General features: G+C 43.1%; 2 protein-coding genes across 2 annotated transcripts; both read right to left on the bottom strand.

The window, feature by feature from the left end:
- Positions 1–4,372: 4,372 nt before the first annotated feature.
- LOC311077069 (uncharacterized protein) lies at positions 4,373–5,100 on the bottom strand. The gene is made up of 2 exons (XM_084105634.1): positions 4,986–5,100; positions 4,373–4,814 (listed from the first exon to the last, which is right to left on the bottom strand). The coding sequence occupies exon 2, from the start codon at positions 4,811–4,813 to the stop codon at positions 4,559–4,561; it is 255 nt and encodes an 84-aa protein (XP_083961760.1). The 5' UTR covers position 4,814; positions 4,986–5,100; the 3' UTR covers positions 4,373–4,558.
- A 15,862-nt stretch (positions 5,101–20,962) lies between these two features.
- On the bottom strand, positions 20,963–21,931 carry LOC311076446 (olfactory receptor 10A2-like; the record flags this gene model as incomplete). Its single annotated transcript, XM_084104683.1, has 1 exon — positions 20,963–21,931. One exon carries the CDS (start codon positions 21,929–21,931, stop codon positions 20,963–20,965), a length of 969 nt encoding a protein of 322 aa, XP_083960809.1.
- Positions 21,932–22,203: the final 272 nt, after the last annotated feature.

The following is a 22,203-nucleotide window of genomic DNA, read 5'->3' as shown; positions in this document are numbered from 1 at the left end:
ATTTAAATTACATATTTTTAATGTATAGAAACAACATTCAAAACAATAATATAATAGAACCCATATTAAATTTTTTTTTAAAAAAATCAGAAAAATAAATAGGCCTAGGCCTAACTGAAAGGATTAAACTGGTCCCTCTATTTCTCTCTTCTTTATTGCCATGTTATAACCAGCACTTTAGCATTATAACTAGCATGAACACACACTATTATTTTAAATAAAATTATTCATTATTCAATATTTAATTATTACATAATTATTTAATTTCTATATAGGCTATATTTTTAAAAATAGAGTCGCCTCTTCTCCATATGGATTACAGCTACTTTTCTGTTTGTTTTGTGCATATTAAATCTGCAGATGCGCTGTGAGTAACGACTGGCTTTCTGTTTGGACTGGTAGATCTCGGCACACTGATAAATCTAAAAGTAGATCTTTGTTCAAAAAAGGTTGGGCTCCCCTGATCTAAACCATATCTATGTTACACTAGAGCATTACAGTATGATAGTGTTACAGTCTCACTGTAAAATGGATTGTTTCCAACTTTACAAATGTCTTAAATTAAATAACAGATCACAAAGTAGATGAAAGTAGTAGAAGTAGTAAAAGGTTTACTTCATCCAAAAATGTATAATTGTGTCCCATTTTACTCACCATAATGTTAAAAATTTTCTTTGATTGCACATTAAATTCAGGATTCTGTAATAAGTGAAATAATCTAAACACAGAAGACCTCATGCTAGATTCTGTGTGGCAAAACTCTTAAACGTTTAATAATAAATTACAACAGAAATTACTTTACAATGAATTCAATTGAATTTTATTGCACACTTGACCTGAATGACTATAAGCCTTATGTACTACAGTATATCCACCTAAATACCCCTTAAAATTGTGCCATCTAGTGGTCATCAGACCAAACTTAAATTACTGACATCCCTTACAGTCAGTTATAAACAATACCATGAACCCCATGCATAAACAATTTTCAAATGTTCAGTCAAACTATAAGATGCAGAAGTGGTTCTGTTAATGTAATAGTCACACTCACGTTTTATGCTTTGCTATCCCACTGAGGCCTGACATTAGAAGAAATCAGTCACAGTCAATTAAAAATGAGGGGCAGATACCTCTTCATATCTAAACAGCCAGAGTAAGAGTATACTTACACACAGTCCAGTGGCCTATGTAACAATTAATTGTAATTGATAATTGTATTAATTGTGGTTTGTTTATTTACATACATCAGTGGCTTCTGGTATACTTTTTGATCTCCGTAACTTAAAAAAAAATAAACATGCTTGTGTTATAATAGACGTATATAGACGTACTTCTAGAAAAGAGTAAAGCAGACGTATACGCTCTAGTAAAGCTCAGACACAACATTCTGGAAGCTTGTTTCCGCCACTTTGCACATTTTCTCTCACTTTTTTGTGAGTTATAAACTAGGAACTGTGAGGAAAAAAGTCAGAATTGTGAGATATAAACTCACAATTAACTTTTTTCAGTTCCAACTAGCAGCACATAGTAGCCTACTGCAGACAAATCTACTAATGTGCTGTTGTCAGGGATGGGCAATATTTCAGATACATGTATTTAAAATACATATTTGAAATACAAAATACTATTTTGTATTTTGTATTTTAAAGCCTTTGGAAAAAATCAAATGTAATTTGTATTTAAATACATTTAAGATGAGTACTTTTGTATTTTCAAAATACATAAAATACTTTTTTGCCAGTCAACCTCTTTATCAGGGTATTGATTTTGTGTATCAACTAGTTCAGACATTCACTAGCTCAGCATTAGATCAGCGATTTTTTTTTTGGAATAAGGTGAGAATGTCATGATCAATTCTACTTGTTGATTAAAGTTAAAATAGTGCATTATTCACTTCAGTTAACATGAAAGAATAAAAGAGCACAGAAAAGTGGGGAAATAGCATTAGCCAATCAGTCTTGATCGGTTGTTGATTTTTATCAACTAGCTTGTCAAATGTGTTTAAAGCATTACTGCATGTTAGGGTTGGGTGATATGACACTACATATCATAGTGATGATATAAAGTGTGAATTGATGGAACTTTTTCTAAATCGTTTACATATAGGCCTATTTGTGGGGTAAGCAAATTTATCCGTGCAGCTTTTAGTGGGCAGGAATTATTGGAACGTTGGAGTGGAAAAACAAACACTGATGAATGATACACCACAAAAATCTTCAGCTTTTAGTTTTATTGTACATAAAAAATAATAATAAAAAGGGGTAAATAGTGTGAAATGAATCTAAATTAATTCTATTAACTACATAAAATTACTTAAAAAGCATTGGACTACCTGCAAAAAAAAAAAAAAAAAAAAAATATATATATATATATATATACAGTGAGGAAAATAAGTATTTGAACACCCTGCTATTTTGCAAGTTCTCCCACTTAGAAATCATGGAGGGGTCTGAAATTGTCATCGTAGGTGCATGTCCACTGTGAGAGACATAATCTAAAAAAAAAAAAATCCAGAAATCACAATGTATGATTTTTTAACTATTTATTTGTATGATACAGCTGCAAATAAGTATTTGAACACCTGAGAAAATCAATGTTAATATTTGGTACAGTAGCCTTTGTTTGCAATTACAGAGGTCAAACGTTTCCTGTAGTTTTTCACCAGGTTTGCACACACTGCAGGAGGGATTTTGGCCCACTCCTCCACACAGATCTTCTCTAGATCAGTCAGGTTTCTGGGCTGTCGCTGAGAAACACGGAGTTTGAGCTCCCTCCAAAGATTCTCTATTGGGTTTAGGTCTGGAGACTGGCTAGGCCACGCCAGAACCTTGATATGCTTCTTACAGAGCCACTCCTTGGTTATCCTGGCTGTGTGCTTCGGGTCATTGTCATGTTGGAAGACCCAGCCTCGACCCATCTTCAATGCTCTAACTGAGGGAAGGAGGTTGTTCCCCAAAATCTCGTAATACATGGCCCCGGTCATCCTCTCCTTAATACAGTGCAGTCGCCCTGTCCCATGTGCAGAAAAACACCCCCAAAGCATGATGCTACCACCCCCATGCTTCACAGTAGGGATGGTGTTCTTGGGATGGTACTCATCATTCTTCTTCTTCCAAACACGTTTAGTGGAATTATGACCAAATAGTTCTATTTTGGTCTCATCTGACCACATGACTTTCTCCCATGACTCCTCTGGATCATCCAAATGGTCATTGGCAAACTTAAGACGGGCCTTGACATGTGCTGGTTTAAGCAGGGGAACCTTCCGTGCCATGCATGATTTCAAACCATGATGTCTTAGTGTATTACCAATAGTAACCTTGGAAACGGTGGTCCCAGCTCTTTTCAGGTCATCGACCAGCTCCTCCCGTGTAGTTCTGGGCTGATTTCTCACCTTTCTTAGGATCATTGAGACCCCACGAGGTGAGATCTTGCATGGAGCCCCAGTCCGAGGGAGATTGACAGTCATGTTTAGCTTCTTCCATTTTCTAATGATTGCTCCAACAGTGGACCTTTTTTCACCAAGCTGCTTGGCAATTTCCCCGTAGCCCTTTCCAGCCTTGTGGAGGTGTACAATTTTGTCTCTAGTGTGTTTGGACAGCTCTTTGGTCTTGGCCATGTTAGTAGTTGGATTCTTACTGATTGTATGGGGTGGACAGGTGTCTTTATGCAGCTAACGACCTCAAACAGGTGCATCTAATTTAGGATAATAAATGGAGTGGAGGTGGACATTTTAAAGGCAGACTAACAGGTCTTTGAGGGTCAGAATTCTAGCTGATAGACAGGTGTTCAAATACTTATTTGCAGCTGTATCATACAAATAAATAGTTAAAAAATCATATATTGTGATTTCTGGATTTTTTTTTTAGATTATGTCTCTCACAGTGGACATGCACCTACGATGACAATTTCAGACCCCTCCATGATTCCCAAGTGGGAGAACTTGAAAAATAGCAGGGTGTTCAAATACTTATTTTCCTCACTGTATATATATATAGGCCTATGTAGTTTCTTCATTCACTGTGACCTATACCTGCACTGGATGGCCAATTTCACATGTATTTTGTGTATTTTCAAAATACAAAATACTGTATTTGTATTTAAATTAAAAAATTGCACACAGTATTTTGTATTTGTATTTAAATACATTTTTCCACACAGTATTTTGTATTTGTATTTTAAATACATTTCGTGTATTTATGCCCATCTCTAGCTGTTGTATTGCCTCTAAAATGATATCACTTCATGCAGGATGATTTATTTTTTTTTTGTTAAAGGGAAACCACAAAAGATAAACAATATAGAAAGATGCACAAAAAAACCTAAATACCAATTCATTTTAAACATATTCAACCCAGCACAAGACCTTTGTTTGGTATCTTTCTGGTCACTGTGTAATAAATGCTATGTAGGCCTATATTAAACATACATTAACATGTACTGGAAAAAGTACACCTTTCATGAAGTATTTCTGTCTATGAATTCTTGACACTATGCATTTTGTTAAGAAAACGGGATGGATATGTTTTATTCTGTAACCGTCACAGAGGCCGTTGCATCAGGCAGATTGTGTAGCTGACGTCCTTTGCTTCAGGAGCTGCTCTTTACGAGTGTTCTTGTAGGTGGTCATGGACTCCTTAAACTTCTGAACCTCAGTCTGACACTTCCTCCAGTGCTCAGCCATACAGTCCTGCAGAGCGAAGTGCAGCTCAGCACAGCCTGTCCTGGAGATCATCCCATCCACTGGATCATCCTCATCCTCACCCTCACTCCTGCTCCGGTTGTGTGGGGATGGGGAAGGAGCCGATGCCATACTGTCAGAAAAACGATCATTTAAAGATGTGTGTGTGTTATTATATCGATCGAAGAAAATGTATGTAAACAAACTGGTCGTATATCAGTAACGTTAACTTATTCGTTTTTCTTTCACGCTCGCGTCTAGGGAAAAAAAAACAATTAAAGGTGTAATATTTAAATAAACTTGCCTTTGCAGTTTGTGATGATATCAAGAGTTTACTTCAAAAAGATTTAATAACTAGCCGGGCACATTTCATATCACGAACAGGAAATGTGTTACATTTGTAAAAGTCCGAGTCTATTCATCGACGTAAGTAAAATGACAATACATGTAATTACAATCGTTATCCACTAGATGTCAATGTTATATCAGAAAATTGCAATGGGCTGAAGTGCTTGTTCACGAAATCAAGTCAAAATAGTTTTTCTACATATTTCATGCATATGATTTATTGTTGTCTTAAAGGGATAGTTCACTCAAATATGAAAATTCTGTCAACATTTACTCACCCTCAAGTTGTTCCAAACCTGTATGAATTTCTTCTGCTGAACATAAAAGAAGAATATGGGTGTTACAGGATGTATACTCCATCTAGTGTTCATGATCAGTACTACATGTTTATATTGGCCCGTGTGCCGGGTGCTTGTTCACAACATGAATAGTCAAGTACACCAGCACTCCTGTGTCCTCGTTCTTACTACATGGTGTCAGAAGTGGCTTAGCTATTAATTAAAGCGAGAAAATGACAGCCAATGGACAGTGTATCAGCACAATTACGGAGTGAGTGACTATGCATATTTCGTTCTTTTGTTTTCACTAGTTTAATACAGTATTACTGGCTAGCGCTACCAGCTAACTACCTAGCTTTAGCTCCGTGGCTCACTGATGACGATTGGTTTACAAGATGGCATTCAACCACACGATTCCCCCTCCCGGTCCAATGAAGCTCAGCGGAGACTGGAGCGCAAACTGGGACATTTTCAGGGCTGAATTTGAAGATTACAGTTTGGCGGTGGACTTGGTAGCCGCATCTTCAGCAGTCCAAGCTGCCACTTTGAGGACGCTAATGGGGCCAGAATGTCGACATGTGTACAAGCACAACCTGCAGTTGACGGAAGCGGAACGCGGAGATGTGACAAACATTCTGGTTAAATTAGAGGAGTACTTCAAACCGGCCAAGAATGTAACATATGAGCGATATGTTTTCGGCTGCTGCAAACAGGAGGATGGTGAGTCCATTGACAATTTTCTTACCCGCTTGAGGGAAAAGGCGGCGACCTGTGATAATGGGGCTCTCAGGGATGAGTTGATAAGAGACAAAGTAGTACTTGGCATTACTAATGAAGCCACGCGTAGACGGCTGTTGAGAGAGAAAGGACTGACACTGACTACAGCCATAGAAATATGCAGAGCTGCAGAGCTGACGGACATGACACTGAGGTCCATGGAACAAGAAAGGCCACATACGGACAGTGTTAATGCAGCATTCAGACAGCCATCAAAAAAATTTCCCCATGCTACAGGGAGGCAGCTGAAGAAAAGCACCCCAGCCACAGACAGTGTCTCTGCATGCAGATACTGTGGTGTGCATCATGGGAGAGGGTGAGAGCAATGTCCTGCTTACGGAAAGGTGTGCAAAGCCTGTGGTACAGCTAACCATTTTGCTCGCGTTTGCATGAAAACCAGGGGATCAGAGGCATCTGCACACATTCACTCCATGGAAAATCCAGTGCTAGCCCAGGAAACAGATGGTAGTGGAGATGATCTCTTCTCAACCGAATGCATTGGGGCCGTAGGCGCCAGAGGAAAAAAGTGGTTTGCCGTTCTCCAACTGAATGGTGTTAAGCAAAAATGCCAGCTAGACTCAGGAGCCACGTGTGACGTTATGAGCCTGAAAGACAAGATACGGATCGCACCACGAGAGAAACTCATGCCAAGCAGCACCAGCACCAAGCTCAAGCTCTACTCTGGTCAGCTAATGACCTATGGGTATGTTTGTGACAGAGTGTGTCGTGCGGGATCGCAGACACACCTTAGAGTTTGAGATAGTCGAAACCAGTCAGCAGCCCCTGCTTTCTGGGTCTACATGTGAGCGCCTTGGTCTTATGCAGTTCACCATCCCAGCAGACCTGAATGCGGTGGACAGTAGTATCCAGGCTGGGCTTTTGAAAAGGGAGGCTGTCATCGAGAGGTATCAGGATGTCTTCACCGCGCCAGTAGAATCCGTTCCCGGGGTGGTGCACTTTCAGCTAAATGCAGCGGTTCAGCCAGTCCAGATTGCCCCCCGCAACGTACCGGTCACAATGAGGGCAGCAGTGAAAGCTCAGCTTGAGAAATACGAGGCAGAGGGCCACATCACCTCGGTCACGGAGCCGACAGACTGGATAAGCAATATGGTGATCATCAGGAAACCAGACAAGTTGCGGATATGCATCGATCCAAAGCACCTCAACCAGGCTCTGCTGCGGTCACACTATATGTGACCCGATCTGGCGAAATGAGTCGGAAGTCACAACGTTCCATTTTAAGATATGGGCCGATTATGTGGAAAAACAATGAAATAATAGATTTTTTTTTATTTACTTTTTTTTGCTAAATTTCAAACAACAGACATTCAAAAATAATCTCCTAAAGTTTCGTAGTCCAGATAATTGTGTAAAGGTATTTAAATGACTATTAAAGTTTACAAAGTTTTACTAAATTTGCTGGAAATGAATATAGCTTTTCTCAACTCCTCTCGTCACCTCTGAGCATTTCCCGGGAATCCCCTCAAACGTCTCTGCTCTCCAAATATGGTGTTTCACGTTGTATAAAACCAATCAAAAAGCTTAGAAATGTACACAAACGCTGATCATTTGTCAATGGGAAGCCCCGTTTCGACTGACCGGCACGCGATTGGTCCAGCCATCCTCCTGTCAGACTCGTAGCGCTATGTGTAAACAAGCTAGCTGATCTCCTCAGAAAGATTAAATATTATTAATTTGAGAAATGTCGCTGTCAAAAGAGAGCAAAGTCACCAAAAAGTCGCCAAAAGCATTGAACTCACTAGAGGCTTCTAACCTAAGCTCTGCTGCTGGTCATCAAGAGTATCTAAGGCTAGTCAGTGATTGTTTTGGATCTGGAGACGTGTCATCCTCTGATGACCGCGAAAGTGACAGCCCTGTGGTATTTATCGTGTATGGATGTGAGTGAGTGCAATTATTCTGTGAGTGTATTAATCTGCAAGGAGAATCCATTACAATGTGTTTGATTTATTTTAACCCAATATTTAACTGTTGGTATCTCCGTTATGAATTTGTTACACTGTTATTGTCAACTAGCCTACACAAAGATGATTGCATAGGCTAACATTATTTGTTCTCTGTTTCCTTGTCTCTCTGCCTCTCTCACTCTCTCTCTCTCTCTCTCTCTCTCTCTCTCTCTCTCTCTGTGCGCATGTGCGGAGTGTTCGGGAGGAGTGTGTGAGTGACTGAGCGGTGCGTTTGAGTGAGTTTCAAACTTTTTCCTTTTTCCTCTTTATAGTATTGATTGAGCAGGTTTTTTATTTTTGCTGATTTCGTCGGAAGAAAAAGTGCGGCAATGGGGTCGAATTCTGATGGATTTGCATCCTTGACTGCACGCCACGGGTGCAAATGTTTATCAGATGAGACGGTGTCAGTGGAAGATTGTTTAGTTGCTGTTGGTAACGCAGTTGGTGCGTCGAAAATCTTGTCTGCATCGAGGATGAACAAGGCAGTTGTTATTTTTTTGAGGGAGACGTTTATGGTTGATGATATGGTTGAACATGGTTTATCGGTGAGAGATGCTTTTATCCCGGTTTAGCCGCTGTCTAACCCCTCAAAGAAAGTTATCCTTTCAAATATACCTCTGTTCATTCCAAATGACACACTTGAGCGCATTCTTGCGCGTTACGGAAAATTAATGGGACCGATCAAAATGATTCCGCTTGGTTTAAAAAAGCCGGAATTAAAGCACATCATGTCATTTAGACGTCACACATACATGATTCTAAATGCTGAATTTCAAAATCTGGAAGTTGCTGTAAAACGCCTCGGTTACGACTGTAACCTCGGTTCCCTGAAGAGGGAACGAGCGTTGCGTCGAGTTTGACGCTATGGGAACGCTTTGCGTGATGACGTCTTGAAGCACATGTAAAATCAGTCCAATGGTGTGGCGGAACGTCAGAGGCGGGTGACGTCACGTACCAGGAAGCTATAAAAGCCGGCCCGAAACAGAAAACGAAAGCTTCGTAAAGTCTGAAGTCGTGTTGACAGGCATGAAGGAGATATGGCAAGGTGACGCAACGCTCGTTCCCTCTTCAGGGAACCGAGGTTACAGTCGTAACCGAGGCGTTCCCTTTCAAGGGAACTCGCGTTGCGTCGAGTTTGACGCTATGGGAACGTCTATACCAACGCCTCCATAGCTACAAATGTCTGTCCTGTGTGAAATCTGGTGAGCAGCACTAGGAAGACAAAACATGAGACCCTGGAGCAGAGTCTAGATCCAGAGAGTAGAACCTGACGAAAGTGTGCGGTGAGGACCAGCCTGCCGCATCACAAACGTCCTGTAACGAAACTCCTGATATAAGGGCCTTAGAGGCCGCCATACTCCTCGTAGAGTGCGACCGGACAGCCAAAGGAGAAGGCTGTCCAGCCGCCTCATAAGCAAGTGAGATAGTCTCAACCACCCACTGCTCATCCTTTGCTTAGACACTGGACCTCCCTTGTTAGGGGAGCAAATGTCACTTTTACGCCACAGGGCAGCTCTGTGGACATACGCGTCTAACGCCCGAACAGGGCAAAGCAAATTATTCGCCTCCTGGTCCGATTTCGAAAGGGAGGAGGACCTCCAAGTGCCACGAGGGAAACGAGATACCAAAGGGGTCTTTCCCCACAGACATTCCACCCAAAGGACTGTGGTAAGCACCTACGGCCGCCACATAAACCTTTAAAGTGGACGGGGTCAGACCTGCAGTGAACCGCTCTTGCAGGAACTCCAGAACTGTACCAATTGGGCAGTTGACTGGATCCAACCGACGGTCACTACACAAAGAGGTGAATACTCTCCAGTTCAGGGCATAAAGTTTCCTCGTGGAGGGAGCTCTGGACTGTAGAATGGTCTCAACAACCTCAGTTGAGAGACCTGACTCTATGAGCTGGGCCCCCTCAGAGGCCAAGCCCACAGGTTCCACAGTTCTGGTCGGGGGTGAAAAATCGAGCCCCCTGCTTGGGACAGAAGGTCCCTCCTGACGGGTAGCTCCAGAGGAGGCCCGTCGAGGAGGGACACAAGATCGGGAAACCATACTCTGCCCGGCCAGCGCGGGGCTATAAGAAGCAGGCAAACCCGGTCCCTGCGAACTCTTTCCAGAACTCCCGGGAGCAGAGCAACTGGGGGAAAGGCGTACAGACGTAGCCTCGGCCACGTCTGTACCATAGCATCCAGTCCCAGAGGAGCTGGATGCGTGAGGGAGAACCAAAGTGGACAGTGAGACGTCTCTCGAGACGCAAACAGATCCACTTAAAATTTCCATATCAGCTCCACCACCTCGGGGGTGGAGCCACCATTCCCCGGGCCTCGGCCCCTGTCTCGACAGAGTGTCTGCTCCTATATTCTGGACCCCGGGGATGTAGGCTGCCTTGAGTGACAGCAACTTCCCCTGGGACCACAAGAGGATATGGCGTGCCAGCGCAGACCCCCTTGATATAGGCGACTACCGACGTGTTGTCCGTATGTACTACACATGGTGTCCCCTGAGACCTGTGATAAAGCTCCTCAGAGCCCGGAAGACAGCTAACATCTCTAGGCTATAGAATGCCAGGAACGATGATGGTCTTCCCACAGACCTTGAGATGAGCGACCCTCAGGATCGCTCCCCAACCCGTGAGGGAAGCATCCGTCGTTAGCAGTTTGCGACGACAAGGAGCTCCCAGCACTGGGCCCTGGGACAGGAACCAAGGTTTCTTCCACATAACCAAGGCACGTAGGCATCACCGCGTGACCTTGATTGTGCGAAATGGGTTGCCCCTCGGGGAAAACCCTCTGGTCCTGAGCCACCACTGCAGGGGCCTCATGTGCAGCAGTCCAAGAGGCATCCCGTTGGAAGCTGCTGCCATGAGACCCAACAGTCTCTGGAACTGTTTGACAGTGAGTAGCTGGCCTAGCTTTACACTTCTCACAGCTGCCAGGATCGAAGCGTGGCGATGACAGGCGCGCCTGCATCGACACTGAATCCCAAACCACGCCTAAAAAAGTGGTCCTCTAAAATAGAGAAGCACACTCTTCTTGGCGTTCAGCCGTAACCCCAACTCTTTCATATGGGCGAGAACAACATCTCGATGTTGAACCGCCATCTAATGCGACTGAGCTAAAATCAACCAATCGTCGATGTAGTTCGTGATGCGAATACCCCGGAGGCGCAGAGGCGCCAGAGCTGCATCCACGCATTTGGTGAAAGTGCGGGGTGATAAAGCCAGGCCGAATGGAAGAACTCGATATTGGTATGCTTTGCCCCCGAAAGCAAACCTCAGGAACTTCCAATGACACAGACGGATGGAAATATGCGTCCTAGAGGTCTATCGTGACAAACCAGTCCTCGGACTAATCTGTGGCACGATTGTCTCAATGTTAACATTTTGAACTTGAGCTCGAAGACCTAAAATGGGACGCAATCCCCCGTCCTACTTTGGAACTATGAAGTACCGGCTGTAAAACCCGGTTTCCCTGTTGGAGGGAGGTACATATTCTATGGCCCCTTTCTCTAACAGAGTGTTTACTTCCTGTTCCATAACCAGAACCTGCTCGGGGCCCACCATAGTGGGCAGGACCCCCATAAACCGCGGTGGGCGTTACTAGAATTGTATCTAATACCCTTTTCCCACGGTCTGCAGGACCCAACGAGAAACATTTGACAGTAGCTTCCACGCTGTCAAAGATTCTACTAGAGGTACCAGTCTCTCGAGACTGGTTTCTGGATTTTGTTGCTGTTGAGTAGTCGGTTCGTCGCCCTGTAACGGCGCACCGGCAGGGAACGACCAAACAGACTGCTCTAGCACCCTCCTCAGAGGGGGCGGGCATCCCGAGGCCACTACGTTTCCGGGTGGACCTTGAGATATGTGCTCGCCGGAGACCGCTGCGCCCTGTAACGCCGGAGGCGGCAGGGTTGGCAGAACGGTCCCCTGAGGGCACCGAAGAGAGACGGCACCGTATTTTTCTCCTGCTGTTGAGCAGTCGGTTCGTCGCCCTGTAACGGCGCACCGGCAGGGAACGACCAAACAGACTGCTCTAGCACCCTCCTCAGAGGGGGCGGGCATCCCGAGGCCACTACGTTTCCGGGTGGACCTTGAGATATGTGCTCGCCGGAGACCGCTGCGCCCTGTAACGCCGGAGGCGGCAGGGTTGGCAGAACGGTCCCCTGAGGGCACCGAAGAGAGACGGCACCGTATTTTTCTCCTGCTGTTGAGCAGTCGGTTCGTCGCCCTGTAACGGCGCACCGGCAGGGAACGACCAAACAGACTGCTCTAGCACCCTCCTCAGAGGGGGCGGGCATCCCGAGGCCACTACGTTTCCGGGTGGACCTTGAGATATGTGCTCGCCGGAGACCGCTGCGCCCTGTAACGCCGGAGGCGGCAGGGTTGGCAGAACGGTCCCCTGAGGGCACCGAAGAGAGACGGGCACCGTGAAAAGAGGTGTTAACCGCTCTGCTTCGGGGGGACTACCCTCATTTGTCCTGAGCCCTCAGACATCAGGACTTTTTCCCAGCAGCCTTCTTGGCGGTAATAACGGTCCGCAGATCCGTTTTACCCCTCGAAGACTGCTGGGTTTGAGAGCGCCCTCCGTGTCCCCGAGATTTTTGTGGGGGAGCACGGGAGGAAACACTCTGTTTCTGAGTGGCGCGGTGCTCAGCGCTCTTTTTAGAGGAGTGAGGCTGCTCCCGCTCAGCAGCCTCATAGAAAGAACGGCGGGGGAGAAGTTTCTGAAGTGCAGCTGCCTGTTTTGAAGCTTCTTGTGACTTCGCTACAGCACTATTAACTGCGTCTCCAAATAACCCTTGCGTGGATACTGGTGCATCTAAAAGAACATGTTTTTCTTTGTCCTTTATGTCACTTAAGTTGAGCCACAGATGCCTCTCAGTGGCCACCAGGGCTGCCATAGAGCGGCCGATGGATTTAGCCGTCTCCTTGGTGGCCCTGAGAGACAAATCCGTGGCTCTACGCAGTTCAGACACCGTATCAGCACTAATACCCCCGCCCTCCTCAAAATCACCCAATAACTCAGCCTGGTAAGCCTGCATTATGGACATTGTATGTAAACACGCTGCAGCTTGACCGGCGGCGGCATAAGCTTTATGAACCAGGGAAGAAGTAACTTTTACTGGCTTGGATGGAAGTGCAGGAGCCTTCAGAGAAGATGCCGTTGCTGGAGAGAGATAGCTCGCGAGCGTCTCTTCCACCTTCGGCATCTCCCCATAACCATGCTCTTTATAATTGTGAATGGATGAATAGTGTGATGTTTGTGCAGTATACACTCGATATGACACTGGTTTCGCCCACGATCTCGACACCTCGGTGTGGAGATCGGGGAAAAACGGCAGGCTCCTGCGCTGGGGCTGCGCACGAGATGGCAGGAAGCGTTCGTCGAGCTTACTTTTCGAACGAACGTCCTGCCTATCTTCTGGCCACTCAATAGACAGTCTGTCAACAGCTCTAGTAATGACATCGAGCAGTTCCTCAAACGCATGAGACTGAGGTGGCGAATCCTCAGACTCAGCTACAATACTCACAACATCCAACTCCTCAGAGCTGGATAGTTGCAGTACTGGTACCTCTATCGGGGGGGAAGAAACCGCAGCGCGTGCTTCCACACCCTGATAAGAGGCACTGGATCTATCAGACGGATGCTGAGATAAGGCAGAGCCCGTCTCAACGTCCACTGATAAATCCATCTGTGAACCCCAGGTCTGAGATCGACGCCGTGCCTCGGCAGCGGTGGGACCCGAGCCCTGGGGAGCGTGGTCGGGATTGAACCGAGCCAAGCGGGATCGGAGCGTACGCAATGGAAGCGCACAGCAATGCACACAGTCACCACCCTCGAGTGCTGACTGGGCATGCTCCTCTCCCAAACAAACAACACAAAGAGTGTGTGTGTCACCTCCCGTTAAATAACGCGGGCAGGGATGGACACACACTCCAAACTGCTGCTTGCTCGCCATACTGAATATATATATATATGATATAGACAGACAACACCAAATATACAGACAGATTTCACACAGAGCGCAACTGAAGACTCAGAAAGCTTTCGTTTTCTGTTTCGGGCCGGCTTTTATAGCTTCCTGGTACGTGACGTCACCCGCCTCTGACGTTCCGCCACACCATTGGACTGATTTTACATGTGCTTCAAGACGTCATCACGCAAAGCGTTCCCATAGCGTCAAACTCGACGCAACGCGAGTTCCCTTGAAAGGGAACTGACGTTGAATGGAAAGAATTATACGATATTTATCTCTGTTGATTCATTTAAATGTTTTGCATGTGGGAAGCAGGGCCATGTAAGACAATCGTGTCCTTTAAATATGGAGGCTGAGAAAGAGAGTAATTCTGTAACGGTAACGGAACAAGTGAATTCTGCTGTGGATAATAATAGCATCGCAGAAATGCCTACTGATAGTTTACAGTCAGATGAGACGGTAGTTGTATCTAATAGTGGAGAGGGTTCTGCTGTGCTGGTAGCTACGGATAGAGCCTCCGTTGTTAGTACACATGAGGGTGACAATGCTCAAGTTGATGAGGATGACGAAGCTCAAGTTAATGTGGATCTCATTTCTGCAGCAGGGGTAGTTAGTGCCAGTGATGCAAAATACCCAGAAAAGCAAAGTGAGCTTGAATACTCGTCTGTTCAAGGCAGTAGCCTACAGGGTGACATGGATCTGTCACAGAGAACTGATGACTTATCTGAAGATGACTCTGAAAGCGAATGTCCAGATATTGGAGAGGAGCGTGATGTAGGCTTAAATTCACAAGGAGATTCTGTGGGGGATTATCTTACTCCCCATTTAAAACCTCCTTTTTATACAATTCAAGAGCTGAGTAATTTCCTAGACGTTACTAAAAATCAGAGAAAACCTAGATTGGAAAAACATTTTCCTGATTTGGAACTTTTTGTGGAGTCTGGTGCCATTGCTATGCGAAAGGCGACCTTGGAGGAATTAGATCAACCAAAACGCTACAGGCTTAAAAAACTTGTTAGCACAGTTAGGAAAGGTCTAAATTCGCGTTTGAAAAAATATTGACCTTATGAAAAGTGTTAAAAGACAGATGTGGTGGGTTGTTTTATACCCCTTTATCATTTTTGTCATGACTTTTTTTAATATTGGGTCTCTAAATATTAATGGATGTCGTAGTACAGTAAAGAGAAACAATCTTTTTAATTATTTAATTCTAAAAAAGGCTGATGTGATCTTACTTCAGGAAACGCACACAGACTTGCAGAACCAGTCACAATGGTTTAGTGACTGGAAGGGTAATGTTCTTCTGAGCCATGGCACAAATGTCAGTACAGGGGTAGCATTTTTGTTTTCACCCCGGGTTGGTGGTATTTTAAACAGCATTGAGATAATACCAGGAAGAATGTTACGAGTAGATGTTACTTTAGGTGACACGGTTATTTCTCTTTTCAATGTGTATGCTCCAAATGATGGCCGGGAGCGCATTGTTTTTTAAAAAAAGTTATCAGATGCGTTATCGCACTGTCCTCGGGATAACATTGTTATACTGGGGGGTGATTTTAATTGCACTTTAAATCAGCAGTTGGATCGCAATCATAATGAACCACATCCTTCTTCAGCCAAGAGTCTGAAAAGTGTAATTGATTATTATAATTTAGTTGATTTGTGGAGAGATGCATTCCCTGGGCTTAGACAGTATACTTGGATGAAAGTGAACTCAAATATAATGTCTGGAGCTAGACTTGACCGTTTTTATACTGATTTAAGCAATAGGGGAAGGTTTTTTAGGAATTCTATTTCGCCTACTTTTCTCTCAGACCATCATTATATTTGTATGGCTATTTCTGTCGAGACCACTAAATCTTATAACTCACTTTGGCACTTTAATAATGGGTTACTCCAGGATCAATGCTTTGTTCACTCTTTTCACATCTTTTGGGATTCTTGGAGAGAGGAGAGAGTTAATTTCCCATCTTTAAGTCAATGGTGGGATGTGGGCAAGGTGCAGATCAAGATCTTTTGTCAGCAGTTCACTGCACATACCAGGGGTGTCCTAGTGGAGAAAATGAAAGCTCTTGAACAAGAAATCCTTGTAGAAAGCAGTCACAGTGCCACAGGATCCATCTCCACTGACTCTTTTGAACGAAAGAAATTTCTTTTGCGCAGCTTAGCGGAGGAACAAGGAAAAACTGCCCTTTTAAGGGCAAAGTTCACCCGCCTAAATAATATGGATTCTCCTACTGTTTTTTTCTTTGGACTTGAAAAAAAGCCAAGGGCTCATAAGCATCTTCATCAACTGAAGCTTCCAGATGGAAGAGTATTAACAACACAAGCAGAAATAAATGCTTTTGCTATTTCTTTTTATGAAGATTTATACCGCTCAGAGCCATGCAATGCAGTAGAAGCTGATGTTCTTCTGAGTGACTTGCCTCAATTATCAAACAGGGACAAGATGGATCTTGAGAGTCCTTTGACAATGGATGAACTTTCGAGAGCTGTCCAGGAGTTGAATCCTGGAAAGGCACCTGGTTTGGACGGACTTTCATCCGAGTTTTATAAGGCTTTTTGGAACTTAATTGCCCAGGACATGTATGATGTTTTGGCGGAAAGCATTGAAAGAGAGAAACTTCCTCTAAGCTGTCGGAGAGCGGTTTTAACCTTGATCCCCAAAAAAGGAGACCTTGGTTGCTTAAAAAACTGGCGCCCCGTCTCCTTGCTGTGCGTTGATTTAAAAATCTTTTCAAAAGCCTTAACCAACAGATTGAAGAACTGTATAGAAACTGTTATTCACAATGATCAGTCTTTGGTCTTCTTTCTTTGGACCAAGAAAAAGCCTTTGATAGAGTGGACCACTCTTATTTATTTAAGACTCTTGAGGCTTTTGGCTTTGGTCATCGTTTTGTGTCTTTTATTAAGCTTATGTACAGTGATATTTATAGCATGTTAAGAGTAAATGGAACACTAACAAGACCTTTTTCAGTGACAAGAGGAATAAGACAAGGGTGTCCTCTATCAGGTTTACTCTATGCTATTTCTATTGAGCCTTTTTTAAGCCTGTTGAGAACCAGATTATGTGGTATTGGTGTTCCTGGCTGCCCAAAAGTTCCCCAGGTAAAACTTTTAGCATATGCAGATGATGTAACTCTGATAATCAGGAATTCAAATGATATTGACAATATTAGTTCATGTTTGAATATTTTTCAGAAAGCTACCTCTGCACGTATAAATTGGGAAAAGTGTGCTTCTTTGTTGATGGGGGATTGGCATATTTCAGGACCTCCTAATTTGCCAAATCATTGTAAATGGGCACAGGATGGTTTAAAAGTTCTAGGCATCTATTTTGGAACTGAGCAGTATATGGAGAAGAACTGGGAAGGAGTGGTTGACCGGGTTATAGGTAAAATTCAAAAGTGGAAGTGGATTCTCCCACAGCTTTCATATAGAGCCATGGATTGATTATTGTTTGTATATTCTTAAAGAACTTGGAGGAACAGACCTTGAAAAAGAGCTATTCTTAATTGAGAAGCCTTGTGTTAAAAATGTGAATTGTTCTCTTTTTAAGTTCTATGAATCCATTTTTTCAATCATGGAGTTTGTTGAAATTTTCAAGAGTGGGTGATGAAAATTATGGAGGTGCAGAACCTTTGTTTTTTAATCCTCTTTTTAAGCTACTGCCTCCAGTATCAGATTCTGTAATTGAAATGTTTTTGAATGCTGGAATAACCAGAGTTATAGATCTGCTTGATGTACCAAGAGGTCAGTGGCGAACCGCTCAGTCACTTGCTGATCAGGTTGGGCTAAGGTCAGTGAGAATAGTGGAAGGGGTAGTTAAGAGTTTTAAGGCTTGTTTCCCCTCAGAATTCACATTATTTGTAGATTCTGTTCTAAATAACGGCTTGTTTTCAAAGCCTTTTCCAACATTAAAAGTTGTCCCAAAGAATTTGGAAATTGAAGAGAACACAAAGGTTCTTTTGTTAAAGGGGTTTGAATATTTGGATTTCCAAAGTATGGGGAAGAAAATGGTTTATCATGTTTGTGCTAAATCGGCACACTTTGGACAGTTGAAGGAAAGGATAAATACTAAATGGAGGACGTACCTTTCAGTGCCCAGAGAAGTAAACCCCTCATGGAGGCTGTTGTACAAGCCTCCTATTCCAAAAAGATGTGGAGATCTAGAGTGGAGAATACTTCACGGTGTATTGGCTACAAACAACTTTGTTTCCAAATTTAATGAAGTGGTTTTACCCGAATGTTCATTTTGTAAGACTTCCGATACTGTTTTTCACCTATTTTGTGAGTGTTCAAGGCTGGTTCCACTTTTTGTACTTTTGGAAAAACTAATTGTGAAATTGGGTTTTTCTTTTACAAACACTCTTTTTATTTTTGGTTGTAAGTATAAACAGTCATGGCGCGAACAGTGTGTGCTTGCCAATTTTTTAATTGGTCAAGCCAAGTTAGCAATCCTGAAAACACACCAATGTAAAAATGCTGGTCAAGATGTTGATTTGTTGATTCTTTTTAAATCATTGGTTGAATTAAGGATTGCCATTGAATTTGCATACTATAAACAAACTGATAATGTACCTTTTTTTTACAATGAGGTGGGGTGTGAGAGATGCTTTAGTGACAATTAGTGAGTTTGGGAATTTGGTTTTTAATTGGTAAATTTACCAATTAATCGTGTGTGTGTTTGTTTGTTTTTAATTTATTTAATCTTTTTTTTTTTTCTTTTTTTTTTTTTTATTATTATTTGTTTGTGTTTTGTATACTAGCTCTGTGATGTTCTAGAAAATCGGGTGAATTAAAAGGGATTTAAAAGTCTCTCTCTCTCTCTCTCTCTCTCTCTCTCTCTCTCTCTCTCTCTCTCACACACACACACACACACAGACACACACACACACACACACACAGAGACAAACACACCCTCTCTCAAGGAAAACTGTAGCACCTCTGTTCAATCTTTCTGATTTTAGTAAATGTTTGTATAAGTGCCTTTTAAATTATTTATTAAAATAAAAACTTTAAAATAATTTGAGCTTCAGCCTGGTTTAATAGCATATATTAATGTCTTTGGTCAAATTAAGCTGTACAATAAATAGTTTATCCCTTTAAATGCAATGGATTTTGAAAGATATCAACAAAAAACGGGCAAAAAACTTTAAAAGCGATTTTATCAGGTTTTCATTTGGAAAAAGAGGACAGACGACCATAATTCAAATGTGTATATCTTTACAAGCATTCAAGGTATGACTTTGACTAGGATATCATTTGAAAGCTTATGGTCTCCTCTTTCCATTAATAACAAAATCACAGTTGTAAAATAACAATCATCACTCAGACTTCTGGGAGATTGACTTCCTCCCAGATCTCTCGGCAGAGACCACAATCAAACGCTGCAAAGCACAGTTCGCTCGTCACGGGCTGTCGGACCGGGTTATCTCTGACAACGGCCCTCAGTTTTCATTTCAGCAGTTCAAGCGGTTTGCAGCAGAGTGGGAGTTTGAACACATCACCTCATCACCACATTATTCCAAGGCCAATGGCAAAGCTGAAGCTGCAGTCAAGATAGCAAAGAACTTATGCAAAAAAGCACACCGTGAGGGCGAGGATGCCTGGAAGGCAATCCTGCAGTGGCGCAACACACCGACGGAAGGAATGAACAGCAGTCCGGCACAGCGCTTGATGTCAAGGCGTCTTAAGACAGCACTACCGGTGACCAACAAGCTGTTGGAACCGTGTGTGGTGACTGGAGTGTTGGAGAAGCTACGTCACAGGAGGCAGGTCTCCAAAGCAAGCTATGACCGCTCAGCAAAGGACCTACCTGTGCTCACGGTAGGCCAAGGGGTGCGAATGAAGCCATTACCTGGTGACCCGACAGGCATCTGGAGACGGGGATCCTGCGTGTAGAGGGTTGCCCCGCGGTCCTACCTGGTTGAGGTGGAGGGAGCACTATACCGCCGAAACAGAGTTGATCTTCGGGCAGCAGAGCCAAATACACCACAGAACTCGGACGGTCAGGCACAGAGCAGCACGCCGATGGATGTGCCCCTCATAAACCAGAGGGGGCCAGAGACACTGATTGAGGAGCCGGGTGGTCACGAAGCATGCGCTACCCCACCTAGGCATGCTGACAATTCAGCTGTTGACCCAGTGTCCACACCAACAAGGCCCCCAGCTATGTCACGCTATGGTCGGCTGACCAGGGCACCAAACAGACTTAATCTGTAGTTTAAAGTTTGCCGTAAGGGTTGTTTGTTGTTTGCTCGTAAAAAAAAAAAAAAAAAAAGACGAGAAGAAAACGTACAACAACTGTATTTTGTTTATGGCCGGTATGATGGAACATGTTAATTTGTTGTCATATTCAATAGGCCTCAGTCTATAACTCAATTATTAGGTATGGACAGGTAGCCTAACTTTCATTAAGAAAAAGGAAGATGTTACAGGATGTATACTCCATCTAGTGTTCATGGTCAGTACTACATGTTTATATTGGCCCGTGTGCCGGGCGCTTGTTCACAACATGAATAGTCAAGTACACCAGCACTCCTGTGTCCTCGTTCTTACTACAATGGGTACACAAACAGTTGATGGACGGTCGGACCTGACTGACACACACTTATATTCTTTCTGTCCATCCATTCTTAAATTATTTATGAACTATGAAATAATTGCATTATTTAAAGGATTTTTGAATGCAAAAACAAAAACTGGCTGCGTACAATATAGAAATCTAGCACAATGAGAGAAAACATGGAGATATGCTCTCTTTGACTTTTAAATGGAGCAAGTTGATCAAGCAAATTCAAGAAAAAACGATAAAAAACTATGCATTTTAAACCACAAAATAATACAAAGAAGCATCACAGAATGGCTCCAAAATAATATTAATAACATGGATAATATCAATTGAATCACAATTATGTTCTACATTAATGTGCATTTTACAAAGGATGAACAGACAGTCTGCGGGTTAACAACGAATAAATCCTGCTTCGAATCTCTTTAGTTTTCAACGAGTAAATGATGGGATTCACACAGGGTGTGATGAGGGACGACAAAGACAAGCACACTGTTCTTACATTTGGGTTTATAATAGTTCCAGAAAACCCAATATTGAAGATAATTAAAATTGGAATGAAGAATAAGGCCACTAACACGAGGTGTTCAGTACACGTGGCCAGCGCCTTATAACGGCTCTGATTATTTTTCATTCTAAATACAGCAATTAATATACCAATGTAGGTCAAGAAAATAAAAGTCAAAGGTGCAGCCATGAAGAGTATAGTTAAAGCAGTGGCAAAATTCCATTGGTGCGTCGTATCGCTGCAAGCGAGTCTTAAAACAGGAGTATAATCGCAAAAATAGCTGTTGACCTTAAGAGAGCCACAAAATGAGAGGGTCGGGATGGATGAAGTGCCGTAGAGTACTGTAGTAAGACCAAAAAACCAAACTGCACCAATTATGTAAGCCATTCTAGTGTTTGTGTTTATAGACTCCTGTCTTAAAGGCAAGCAGATCGCAATGAATCTGTCATAAGAGAGAACACATATGGAAAACGACTCGAGGGATACAAAAGCATAGTAAGTGTACATTTGCACAAGGCACAGTTTGAATGGCACAAAATTGTCTAAAACAAGGTAAGTCTTTATCATGCCAGGCACAAGAGAAGTGCTGAGAACCAGATCAACCAAAGCCAGATTACCAACAGCCATGAACTTTGGGACATGCAGTCGGTGGTCATAGAAAATGATGATGATCAGAAAGACATTGCATTTAACTGTGATCACATAGAGCACAGTGAGGAACATGACATAGATGTTATTGTAAGGCAATGAACTCAAGGCAACAATGTAAAATCCTGCAGGCTGAATGAGGGAGTTGTTGGGGGGAGAATTCCTGGCATTCTGCATAGCCGTCCTTCCTTTAACTTGACTGTAGCGTTCTTTGCTTTCAGTGGACGAGAAACCAGATTCCTGTGAGAAACAGTCATAAACAGCCTGTGCTTTACAATTCACCTCTAACATATATGTTATTTGTTGACGGAAGCCTTTGTCAAATTCAGCAACAAGAATGAAAATATAAACATAACATGTTACAAGGATTGTCTTATTCATACATACATGCAACAATGTTGTGATGGTTTGTAGATAGTGCAGACCGTACTAATGTCTTCCCTGCAGTT

Source organism: Abramis brama, assembly GCF_963993115.1.
Source record: "Abramis brama genome assembly, chromosome: 25".
Lineage (NCBI taxonomy): Eukaryota > Metazoa > Chordata > Actinopteri > Cypriniformes > Leuciscidae > Abramis > Abramis brama.
Note: the sequence above shows the minus strand (reverse complement) of the source record. Positions and strands in the feature narration are given on the sequence as shown.

What these genes read in the sequence shown, in the direction of transcription:
- LOC311077069 (XM_084105634.1), bottom strand. Translation starts at nt 4,813, where the DNA reads ATGGCATCGGCTCCTTCCCCATCCCCACACAACCGGAGCAGGAGTGAG.